This window comes from Sus scrofa, chromosome 5 (genome assembly GCF_054392235.1).
Source record: "Sus scrofa isolate SSC_HxYL_T2T_F1_AM1 chromosome 5, Sscrofa_HxYL_maternal_Yorkshire_Landrace_v2.0, whole genome shotgun sequence".
NCBI classification, from domain to species: Eukaryota; Metazoa; Chordata; class Mammalia; order Artiodactyla; family Suidae; genus Sus; species Sus scrofa.
Genome location: NC_139387.1, coordinates 107,136,207 through 107,149,054, shown reverse-complemented (window position 1 = coordinate 107,149,054; position 12,848 = coordinate 107,136,207). Strand labels below are relative to the sequence as shown.

Genomic DNA, 12,848 nt, shown 5'->3' with positions numbered 1-12,848 from the left:
GGTAAAAGGAGAGCCACGGAAGGTAGCACTTTCTTAACCAGCCAAGCTGGGAGGAGAACCAGTGCTAAACAGGAGCAAATCATCAGAAAATGAGCTCCTTTCTCATTCTGCCAAAGGAAGTAGAGCATCACCACCGGCATCCCTGGAAAAGCAGCATCAGCTGCAGCCTTGAATCTCTCGCGCAAGTCCCACTGCCTCAGGCTTTGCAGGAATGCCCATCGACCCTCCTTCTTACAGGGTCAACCAGGGGATGATGACCCCTTCCTGAAGGGTAAGACGTAGCCTCATCTCATTGAGGCCGAACAGGTAGGAAGCTATTTAACTGTGCACGGAGGTATCTGGGGCTTCCTAGAAAAAGACAACCCATATATACCTTAAAAAATATATATACCCCAGGACTAAGTTTAATTTTTTACTCTAAGTAACTTCGGCAATTAAATTGAAACTTTCATTGAAACTGGTGTACTATAAATAAGTTGCAGCAGCCAGTTTGATGAGTTGCTAAAGTCTACAGAATTGAACTACTTTTGGATACAAGGCAAAGACAGACCCTTAATTCCTTCCATCCAAAATAAAGGTTTTAACTCAATGCAAGTCAGATCTGCAAGATCTGGTTCAACATTCACCACTCAAAACAAGTCTTCCAAAAAAGACAAAAATAAAATCCCACCAAACACATTTACCATGATTATTTCCACACAGCACAAAAGTAATTATTTATCCTCATACCATTTTTACATTAATCAATCATGTTTTTGAAAGGAAAAATTGTAACCAATGAAAAAACTACAGCACCAAGATGCTATCTTTCTTTTTTTCTAAAGTGCCCAGAATAGTACTGCATACACAATAGGCCTTATAAATGTTTGCCAAATAAACTTTTCTTACTTCATATTTTTTACATTTTAATGAGCAATTATATGTATAAAGCTGTATTCATCCATCTGTCTTTTCAGATAAACATCCTAAATTTTAAGCATCTTTGATCAAGAATAAAAATAGTTCCATTTATTATGTTGGATAAGAACAGTCTAATTAGAAACGAGCCTCTTTTTTAGTTAAGAAGCTAAACAAATCTGTGTTGTTTTTTGTATGATGAAATATACGTAAAATATATAAAATAAATATATAAAAGTATGTATGTATATATATTACATATTTTACATATACTTAAATGTGTTTATATATGCTATGTATAAATGTATACACATATACAAATAAATTCATGTATAAGAAAAATACATAGAAATGGAAAAGAACAAAATACAAGTATGTATAATGTATGTAATTAAAATTATATTACTATTTTGGACAGAATTATAATAGGGATTTGAGAAGCAAAGAAAGGTAAATTAAAATAATTCATATTAAACTTTATATGAGCAGACAAATGAGTATATAATAATATATATATTCAATGTTTTATTTTTAACAAAAACAATGTATCTTTGCAATAATGCAAGTTTCTAATTTATTTTACTTACTATGTCCTTTTTTCATTAACATATTACTTTTCCAAAACAAATTTTAAAGTACCTTTATTCTGATAGATTGTTTAAAGATTACCAGTAAGTAACAAGATTCTTTTTTCTAACAAGGAATTATTTTATTCCTCTTAGCTTCCCAAATACCTTCACCTATACTGGAAAAAGAAATCATTTCTAAAATGTTTCCTATCACATCACTCATCAGTGAAATAATATGCTGAGAGATCTTAAAAATGCTTCCACATTCAGTGTTATTCTAACCTAACTTTAAGTTGTTAGTGCATAATTCATATCTTTTTGCTGACTTTCAAATTTACCATGATTTAAATTTTTGAATATGGGAAATCATATTTGAATGTGCTAAGTAACTTATGTTAAAATATAGATGCTTAAATATTTCTAATCAGTAATACAGAAAATGACCTAATATGGAAATCTTTTGGTATTATATATGCTATGCATTTCATTTATCTTATGATAAAATCCCTGCATATGCACTCTTTTTCATTATTTCGGCTACATATTCATGGCACCAACATTTTAAGTACCTATTCTGACTAGTTAAAATATTAATAATTAATGAAAATGAAGTTATTTATGCCTTTTTCCCTATTGCCTATCCACACTGGCATATTGGAAGTAAACACCTAATTCAGTTATGTACATCTCCAAACTCTAAGGGGTATACACAAATTTTTTTCCCCCTTTGCCTTACATATATTTCATAGAACTGCCTACAGATGTAGCTGCTGAATAAATATCCAAACATGGAAATAACACTGCCTTCTAGGAGTCACTGCTTTGCGTCCACCTTCATTTGGCTTAGGAGAAAGCACACCCTTCTTTTCTTTTCTTTTACTCTCACCCTTCATGAGAGTAAAAACCCTGTACCACTTCCTATCAGCTGAAATTCCGCTAATGAGTCCTTTCGGACCTTCTCTTAGGCTAAAGGTGCTAAGTCACAGTGGTACTGATACTACAGTAATTACTGATTAATAAATCTGTGGTGGTATGTCTAGCGTGTCTCCCTAGAATGTGGAAATGCTTATCAATAATGGCACTATGTTTTGAGGCTATCCATAAAATTTTAAGTCAACAGGTAAGTTCCACTTCACCTATTTTACTCCCTTATTTACTAAATTTTTCAATATCTGGTTCACATTCATTCCATCTGAAGACCTATTAAATTCTTCTTCATTCATTTGTTCATTGGAGCATAGCTATAAACCAGACAGAAATTTCTGCTTTCAAAGGGATTACACCCAAGTGATATCAAACAAGATAAATAAATAAGATACTCAATATCCAAATATATCCTTATGATTTTGCATTGCTGTTATTTTTCTCAGTGGCCAATACTTGAAATTATCCTTTCGTCTTACTTCTTTTTCCACCATAAGATTCTATTAATACTGCCTTTGTAAGGTTTTTATTCTCTGCTCTCTTAATTCTTTCTACCATTACACACAATGGAATACACCCAGGTAATCTCATTCCAGAATTACTACAACAGCCACAATCTCTTTCTCCATGCAGTGTTACATTAAGCACACGGATATGATTATATAAGTCATGTGCTTGAGAGTATTTGCTCTTATTCATTCATTCAGCAAATATATATTGAGGAACTCATTCTTGACTTTTGGAACATAATCATGAACAAAAGAGACAAAGCCTCTAAATATACGGACTTTATATTCTAGAAGAAAACAAACAATTAACACATAAGGGCAGGGGAAAGAATACTGCTCCTCTCCAATAAAGTAGCATTTGAACAGAGATCTAAAGAAGGTGAGGCAAAGCTTTTGTGTTATCTGTGGAGACAGTATGGTAAGCAGCAGTAACAACAGCAACAGCTTGCCTGGGGAGAGGGGTAACTAATTGCTAGTACAATGAAAATTGATTGAACAATGGAAAGAAAAGCATGAGATGAGTTACAGTGAGAGGCACTATAAGAGAGAAGTCATGAAGGGTCTTAGAAATCACTCCATGAGCTTTGGGGATTTTATTCTGATGGGAAACCAGCAATGATCCAAGCCTTGATGTGACAGGATTTGACTTACATTTTAAGAAATTTACCCTGCTCGGTTAACTGAGAAAGGGCACATGGGAAGGGATGGTGGCTCTGACCAGGGTAGTAATTTTGTATGAGTGGTGAAAAAGCATTAGATTATGAATAAATTATGGAGACAGAACCTACAGGAGGACTCTTAGGTTTTGACTTTTGGAAACAGTAGCATGAAATTGCCACTAACTAATGGGGGAAAACTGCAGATTTGTGGAGAGTGAAAAAGAAGACCAGAAGCTCAGTGTTTAACTTGGTATGCTTTAAATTCCTGTTGGATATATAAGTAGATACGTCAAATATTTAGTTGGATACACCCGTCTGAAGTTCAGGGGAGTGATTTAATCAAGAGATGTAAATTATTCAGCTATCACTGTCTGGATGACACTTAAGCTGTAAAACAAGTTAGGAGTATGAAGGAGTAAATATAGTAGAAAAGGTTGCAGGGTCCACATAAATCATCCACCCAACTGGCCTCTCAGTTCCTTGATGTTGTCAGTTCCAGTGAGCTTCATTCCTTCTGTCCTTAACCCATCTCCATGACCGCAACCTGGATCTGATCAGCACCTGGAAATGTTTTGGTCCTAAAATGCTTAAATCAAGAATCCTACTCCCTCACCACAATTTTGAATCCCTCTTCCTACACCCACTGCACCTGTTCTTCGAATGTATTGAGACTCCTGAATCCTCTGCTTTATCAACTCCTTCCTATATTCACCACAATTCTTACTCAGCTTAGACCTTTTGACATTCTTGCGAATATTCTAAATTTATTGCCCCATTGGCGTTCCATAGGAATTGTCTGAAAACAATCTGAAGTCAAAATGGCTGTAAGCATCCCCCCGCCACATACACACACCCCTCAGCTACAGAGCCCTATTGGAAGAAAATAAAACAAACTTTCGAGTTATTTATAACCATCAAAAATCATTGCCTATGACGAATGGACCCCAACCATTTCCTCTAATCCATCTACATTGTACACAGCTCTCTGACATCCATAATAGTTAGATAAATCTTCTCTATGTTCCTGAAATATCTTAACCCATAATCTCCCACCAGTCAGCTTTTTTTTTTTTTTTTTTTTTTTTTTTTTTACTTTGTGGGCAAAGTAGAAGCCATTAAATGAAAACTCCCTCAACTTCACAAGACCCCCACTGACGAAACTGTTTGCATCAGTTTCCATTCTTATTTTCTACCCTCACTTCACATCTGAAGGGTGTTGTTCTTTCTATGTGACATGGCTTGGAGTCCATCCTTTTCTGCTTCACCCATGACCTATTAATCAACTCCTCTTTCTCCAGGAGATTCTTTTCCCTCGCTACGTGCTTTCCACATGTTTCAACACACTCAGATTTTCTCTCCTTAAAATAACTGTCTCTCCATTGGAGCACAGACTTGTGGTTGCCAAGGAGGAGGGAGGAGGGAGAGAGATGGACTGGGAGTTTTGGGTTAAAAGATGCAAACTATTACATTTAGAATGGATAGAACGGATAGACAATGAGGTCCTACATATAGCATAGGGAACTATATTCAGCCTCCTGGGATAGACCATGATGGAAAATAGTATTTTAAGAACAAAAAAAAATATGTATATATATATATATATACTAGGGCACTTTGTATAGCAGATTGGTACAACATTGTAAATCAACTATAATAGGAAAAATGCAAAAAAAAAAAAAAAAACAGCCTCCCAATTGTATCCCTTATATTGGCTATGATTTCTTTTCATTTCCTTCATAATTAAACTCTCTCAAATTGTTTCTTTAGCTATTGAATCCAGTTCTTCTCTTCCATTTATTTTTTTTAGTCTGTTGGAAACCTGATTCTATCGGAATTACTCCACTAAAGTTACTCTTGGAGTTCCTGTTGTGGCGCAGTGGTTAACAAATCCGACTAGGAACCATGAGGTTGAGGGTTCGGTCCCTGCCCTTGCTCAGTGGGTTAACGATCCGGCGTTGCCGTGAGCTGTGGTGTAGGTTGCAGGTGTGGCTTGGATCCCGCGTTGCTGTGGCTCTGGTGTAGGCCGGTGGCTGCAGCTCCGATTCGACCCCTAGCCTGGGAATCTCCATATGCCGCGGGAGCGGCCCAAGAAATAGCTAAAAAAAGACAAAAAAATAAAAAAATAAATAAATAAATAAAATAAAGTTACTCTCACTTAGCCTTTTATCTTTTTATAGCTAAAATTCAATGGCTGCCCTGTTCTTGAACTCACGACATCATGAAATTGCTAATAACCATTCCCACCACCCTCTCTTGACCTTGGCGCTCATGATGGCACACTTTCCTGGTATTCTTTCCTTGTACCCATCTAGGTTTTATCTTTTTTGAGGAGTACCCTTTCTCTTACCTTTTTTTTTTTTCCTCTGACCATTATTTATTTTTTTATTATTATTATTATTTTTTTTTTTGTCTTTTTGCCACTGTTAGGGCTGCTCCCTCAGCATATGGAGGTTCCCAGGCTAGGGGTCCGCCAGAGCCACAGCAACGCGGGATCGGAGCCACGCCTGCAACCTACACCACAGCCCACGGGGCAACGCCGGATTCTTAACCCACTGAACAAGGGCAGGGACCGAACCTGCAACGTCATTGTTCCTAGTCGGATTCATTAACCACCGAGCCACGAGGGGAACTCCTCCTCGGACCATTATTTAAATGCTTTTCTTCATCAGGGCTTTATTCTGAAATCTATCTTCTCATTCAGCATACATTTTTTTGGAAATCATCAACTCCAACACAGTGTATTAACTATTCCACATGTTCAAATCAATGGTTATAAATGATATCTGACTTTAAATTCCAAAGTCATTCATGTATTCCCATATGTGTCACCTCAATTTAAGGTCTCCAAAACCAAACTCATTATTCCCCCTCCAGAAACACTCTTAACTCATGGAATTCTTGTCTCCATGTATGGTACTCTTATACACTCAAGTGCCAAATTAGGAAAGTTCAAAAGTCAGTACTGACGTTTTAATAAAGTTTCATTCTCCTTTCTCTAAACAACCACCTAGTCTCATGTATTTACTAAGTCTTTAAAAGTTCATGAATCAGTTCATTCTTCTTGACATTCTCACTGTCAATTGATAGGCTCATACTAAAAAGTTAGTGTTTTAAACAAAATAAAATGTTTGCTTTCTCCTGAGATATTGCCTCAATTAGTTTTATAATGCAGTGGGTCAAACAAACAAACAAACAAACAAAGCTGCCATTATCATTTTCATCATCTCTCCCTTTAGATGACTGCAAGAGCCTTTTTCACAGGTTTGCCTGTTTAGCCCTTTCTCAAAATCACTCTCCAGCAGAGCCAGGGAAATATTTCTAAAGGACAGAGTTGATTAAGTGACTCTCCCGTTTAAAGACTTCAGTAGGTTCTTAGGGTCTTCAGTATAGAGGACGATTTTTTCTCATGAAATTTCTCATTTTTTGCCCTGGCTCAACTTTTACCTTTTATCTCACCACTGCCTCCCATTCTCCAGTTTACCTCATACTCTAGCCACTCTAAGTTATTTTCTAATTTTTTTAACTTAAGCATATAGTATTTCCTCATTCAAGATACCATGCCCCACCTTTCCAAGTTGGTAGATGTCAACCCATCCTCTAACTAAAAATGATTTTCTTGAATTTCCCTTCCTTGATTCGCCAGCCCCCTTTCATTCCCATTGAATGGATTATAAATCCTCTTACTTTCATCCCATCTAATGCTCACATTGCATTTTAATTAGTTTTTACCAACCTGCCTTCTCCACTATATTGTAAGATTCTTAAATAAGAAGCTGTGAATTGTTTGTCACTTTATTAACAACACCTAATCAAAGTACAGCACATAGCATACACTCAAATACACAATGAATTCTGACTAAACAAATAGGAGAATAAAAGTAACTACTGTAGTGATACAAGGTTCAGGTTGAAAGATTAAATTAGATCACAATTTAGAACCACATTTCTTGTTCCCTTGTCTTTTGAAACGAGCTACTGAGTGGGCATTTTCCGATTAATCAAATTCAAGTCAGTTTTGGAGACTTTAAAATTTTCATGCTATTTACAATTTGAGAAATGTATAATCTGGTCTAAACGGCACCCTCAGGAAATTGAATTGGTTTCAGATTCTGTGGCGTGTTTACTCAGATTGCTAAGAACCATCAGCAAGACCGTTAAAATGAGAACAGAAAGTACGAAAATGTGGAATGTACAATTCTGGCTCCTCGGTGGGGAAAAAATTAATAGAGCTGGAGAATGTTCAGAACATCGTGCACATGAGGCCCAAGGATATGGATTAGATGGATATTCACGTACTCCCCACACTCCAGAAATTCAGAGAACATTAGCATTTGAAAAGAGGACACACAGCAACTAAAGTGCAAAGCAGCGTGGGAAGCAAAGCTCAGAGGCACAAGCCAGGCCAGTGATCTGTCACACTCCTGGTTCCACATGGGCCTACACATGCCAGCCCTCCAGACACCCGCTTCAGCTGCTAGAGCAGTGTAATTGTTCATACTTTGTACTTACTTTTCAGGATTCAAATCTACTTGGCTATCAGCAGCTGAGTTATGCAGCCCTTACCCTTCTTAGGAAGGCTTTATGCCCTGCTCTCCTTGAAGGTTGGCCTGGGGGCCTAACGATTTGATAATGTGGGACACTCCTGACACCTTACACTTCACGAGTTTTTCATATTTTAATAATGTTAATATATTTAAATTTTTAAATACTACAGCAAAATGGTATATTTAAAAAAGGACTATTCAACTTAAGGACTTTGTGCTCTTTAGATTTTACCTATGTATTTTTATATGGAAATATGTGCCATGTTTTTGCAGTAGAGGATAATCTGTGATCCAATTTTTGTGATAAAAATATATGCAGGGGTAAAAACTGTAATTGCAATGTATACATGTAAGGATAACCTGACCCCCTTGCTGTACAGTGGGAAAATTAAAAAATATATATATATATATATATATGCAGAATGTAGAATATCTTTGGTTCAATTTTTCAAAGACAATTTAATTTATGTGTTTATTTATTGACTTTTTTGGGGGGCCACACTGGAGGCATATGGAGGTTCCCAGGCTAGGAGTCTAATCGGAGCTGTGGCTGCTAGTCTACACCACAGCCATAGCAATGCCAGATCCGAGCCGCTCTATGACCTACACCACAGCTCACAGCCAACACTGGATCATCCTTAACCCGCTGATCGAGGCCAGAGATCGAACCCATAACCTCAAGATTCCTAGTCAGATTCATTTCCACTGCGCCACGACAGGAACTCCTCAAAGACAATTTTAAAATAACAGGCAATATTTTCTCAATGATAGGAGAGTTTATTTCTAAGACAACTACTTTTTTAGAAAAATCCACAACTTCTATTTGCAGCAGCAACTGATTTCCCGTTTATGGATTTAAAAACATCCTTTTTGAAATTCTTTTCAGAGGAAAGCTACCTTAAAGCTTCTTGAATTGCCCCTGAAAAAAAAAAAAAATGACTCTCTCTTTCATTATTAGCATTAAAGCTGAAACTACTTGAATTTTCAAAAAAAAAAACCTACTTAATATTTATTGTTAAAAAATGAAAACTATATTCCCAGAGTTACTCAAATTTACCCTTACCAGATATATAAATTTATTTGTAATAGCATTTGCAAATCCTACACAACATTTTATAAATGCTGGCTGTTTGGAAAAATGCAAAATTTACTTTTTTCTAATGCTTCAGAAATAATGTTTATGTGTACCCACAGAAAAAATTTCAAAATTTAAATAATTCATTTATAGTTAAAGATATAGTAAAGAAATTACCCCACCCCATGGCTACACATCCTTTTGAGAGATTTTTTTTTTTTTTTTTTTTTTTTTTGTCTTTTTAGGGCCACACCTGAGGCATATGGAGGTTCCCAGGCTAGGGGTCTAATCGGAGCTGTAGCCGCCAGCCTACACCACAGCCACAGCAACACGGGATCCCAGCCATGTCTGCAACCTACACCACAGCTCACAGCAACACTGGATCCTCAATTCACTAAGCAAAGCCAGGGATCAAACCTACAACTTCATGGTTCCTAGGCAGATTTGTTACCCACTGAGCCACGACAGGAACTCCTTGAGAGACCATTCTTTCAGTACTTTATATACTGTTCAATGAGCAAAAATTATAGGACATTGAATTTCCCACCAATGAAAATTTCATCATAAAATGGGTTTAGTAATACACTGTAAACAGTTATACAAAAGGCATAACTTTAGAAATAGATAACAAGTAATAGTATTAAGATAATCTATTATATAGTCCTTTTTTTCAGGAAAGGAAGAGCAATACAAAACTTCAAATGGTCTTAGGTTACATATAATTCAGTTTTCTAATTCGGAAACAAAAACAATAGTTTAAAGTCTTATTCTTAAATGACTGAAGCAACTCTAGATACTATTACCATTTCATCTGTATGCTTAGACTACTTTATGTAAGCTTTATAGAGGATTTAAAAATGATTTTATTACATAGTTTCTGGTAATATGCTCATGATACTCCTTAACAATGGTAGACACTAAATTTATGTACTGTTAACATTGTTTAAGCTCTTGTGTACTCTGACATTTGTGCAATGTTTTCTACTCTACAAGAAGTTATAAAAATAAGCACAATCACTGAATTTCAGAAAATGTAGGCAGCACTATAAAACACCCATCATCATGGAAGGGGATGGCCAAAAGAGAATCTCTAGTTTCACAAAATTGTAAAGTGTGTCTGAAGAAAAAATACATATGCAAAGTATAAAAATACAGACAAACATACTTCATTTTTAACTGTTGGGAATGAATTTGATTAAGTTTTCCTTCAGGAAACCATCTTTCCTTTCTGTAACCCTTTTCTCCTTATTAAATTGGCTTCTTTCAATAAGTAGGCTTTAGGCTGATTCCATCTTCCATGTTTAGAAACTTGCCTTCTTGAGAGGATACGATAAACTAATTTATTTTAACATGTAAATAGCAGGTTGAGAGTATTATCACCACATGCAGAAGAGAGGCATTTAGTTTTGTTTTGAACGAGGGGCATGTCCTCCTAAAACTTATTTCTTACCATAGAATTTTTCTGGGAATAGTGAAGAGTGAGGGGTATTTTAAAGGAAACGGATTTGTTGCTTTAGTGGAAGTTGAATGCCGTGCACAAACATGGTGCAAGGGTGAAATTACAATACATCAGCAGTCATCTACACTAATTATATATATAGGGCTGCAATAAATCCCGTCGCAATATACTTGCTGGACTGACTTACATTTCATCTTGTTTTATGCTCCAGTGTAACAGGTTCAGGGTATAAATATAAGCAGTTACCTGAAGATGATACTTTTTTTTTTCTTGCACAAATTCAGACAATAAAAATAAAAGGAAAGGACTAAAATATGTTGTTTAGCCTGCTTTAGGCACAATTTGATCAAAAGTAGATATCATTAGACACATCAAAGGACACAGAAAAGAGCTACAATTGAAAGTTATCTTTTTAACACATCAGTGCTGTCTGAAGTGTTAAAAAAACACCAAAAATATAATTATTTACTTTGGCAAAATGCCTCAATAAAGTATAGCCAAAAATTGATAACACAGGATTCTGTGTGTGCTGAAACTACACAGAGTGAAAAGCAAACAATGATAAAATGTATGCAATGATTATTCATTGAAATAAACTGAATCTTATTACTTTATATATACACCACGAACTCATGTTTGTGCCTCAAGCGGGAAATTATGGGAATGTTATTTTATTCCATGTTTTCTGAAATCACATCACAGGACTATGATGTTCCAATACTACACTATCAATCTCTTGTTACTGCCTAAGAACGACAAGCCTTTAAGCCTTTTGAGTATTTTCTCTAATTTTCTAGAATCTTCCTGGCACAGCAATATCAAGACTGAACACTGTGAAAAAAATGGGCTGATAAAATAATTTTTTCTCCATAACTAGAAAGTACATTGCAATCACAATCACACACATTTAAAACTGTAAACTCTCACGTTCCAAAAAGTTTTAACCTTTGGTACAGTCCATTAGTAGGACATAAAGTGTTTACACACTCTAATTAAGGCTTTCTTATTTTTAGAGGTAATATATGGATATGAAGTTTTTGAGTTATGAAAACTTTTTAACATACCAAATGACACCTCAAAGCAAGGTCACATTTTTGTATTAGTTACTGACACAGCTATAAAGTTTTGAAAGAAACTATTCCAAAAAGCTACCTGTATGGACAAACTGTATACAAGTAACTGATGATCTGGTATGTGCATCATTCAATTTGTCAATAGTTAAATTTAATGAAGAATCTAACTTACCGGTGGATCAGCCCCCTTAGAACCAGCCAGCCCTCCTGTTAGGGATTCGATATCCTGAAAAGGGGAGAGGTGTTGATTGTAAAATGCTACGCAACAGCATGGAGCATTTCCCAGTCCCACAGAGTAATATTTTCTTTAGCTAGAAAGTTAGGGCACTCAGCTACATTGGTTTGGTTTGGTTGGGATTTCAGACAATCTTGCACACTGTAATGTTACGTAGCTGTATCAGTCTAGATATTTTCTCCAACTCTGTACCATCTTTCAATAGAAACAACAAACAAACAGACTAATTATTCTTGAAATCTGCAAAGAAAATGGCTTCAGGTAGGAAAGTAGATATTTTGTTCTCTAAAGATCTAAAGTAAGAGCAGAACAGAAAAAAAAGAAAAAATGATGAAACGTCAATTTAGCATATTATTTGCAAGCATATTGAACCCACTGAAAATGCTTAACCTACAAAAATTCTAATTATCTATCGTTCACTCTGTTATTATACACAGAAAATGAACAAATAAACAGATATGGTTAGATGAGCTATGCTTGTACAAGAACGGATTTCTAATCTTGAATAAGTAACCACAGTAGACCACGCCTGAGTAAGGACCACAACTGACAAAGGTATCATGAATGGAGAAACAGGTGAGACTGTGATAAACTAGAGAGCAAGTGCCCTGTTTTAGGGACTGCTGCCACTCAGCCTTATCAGCTGTACTGATAAGGTTCCAGGAATTGCACTCTGTTTCCAGGATACTAATTCATAGGACTTGGTCAGAAGTAGCTAGAATTTCAAATTTTTTAAGTAAAATCTTTCAGGATTTTAATGCTTACAGCTGTTTTAATTTTTAAACCATCCCCCTACTACTCCCCATAAATGAAAAAAGAAAAACCAAAACTGTCAGGTCATGGGGAGCTGAATAGGAGTCTGGGGCTGTACTGAAAAGTTACACTTTCTGCTACAAAGTTTCCT

At 35.8% G+C, this 12,848-nt stretch overlaps 1 protein-coding gene across 42 annotated transcripts in view; it reads right to left on the bottom strand.

The window, feature by feature from the left end:
- The window catches only part of PPFIA2 (PTPRF interacting protein alpha 2), a 461,887-nt gene that overhangs the window by 372,926 nt on the left and 76,113 nt on the right, over positions 1-12,848 (bottom strand). For 27 of the 42 annotated variants that reach the window (XM_021093032.2, XM_084957697.1, XM_021093042.2 and 24 more), the window contains one exon: positions 11,882-11,935. The exons of the other annotated variants lie outside the window; for them this stretch is intronic. In XM_021093032.2, coding sequence (XP_020948691.1) covers positions 11,882-11,935 — 54 coding nt within the window. The remainder of the gene's footprint in view (positions 1-11,881; positions 11,936-12,848) is intronic. 42 annotated transcript variants of the gene reach the window in all.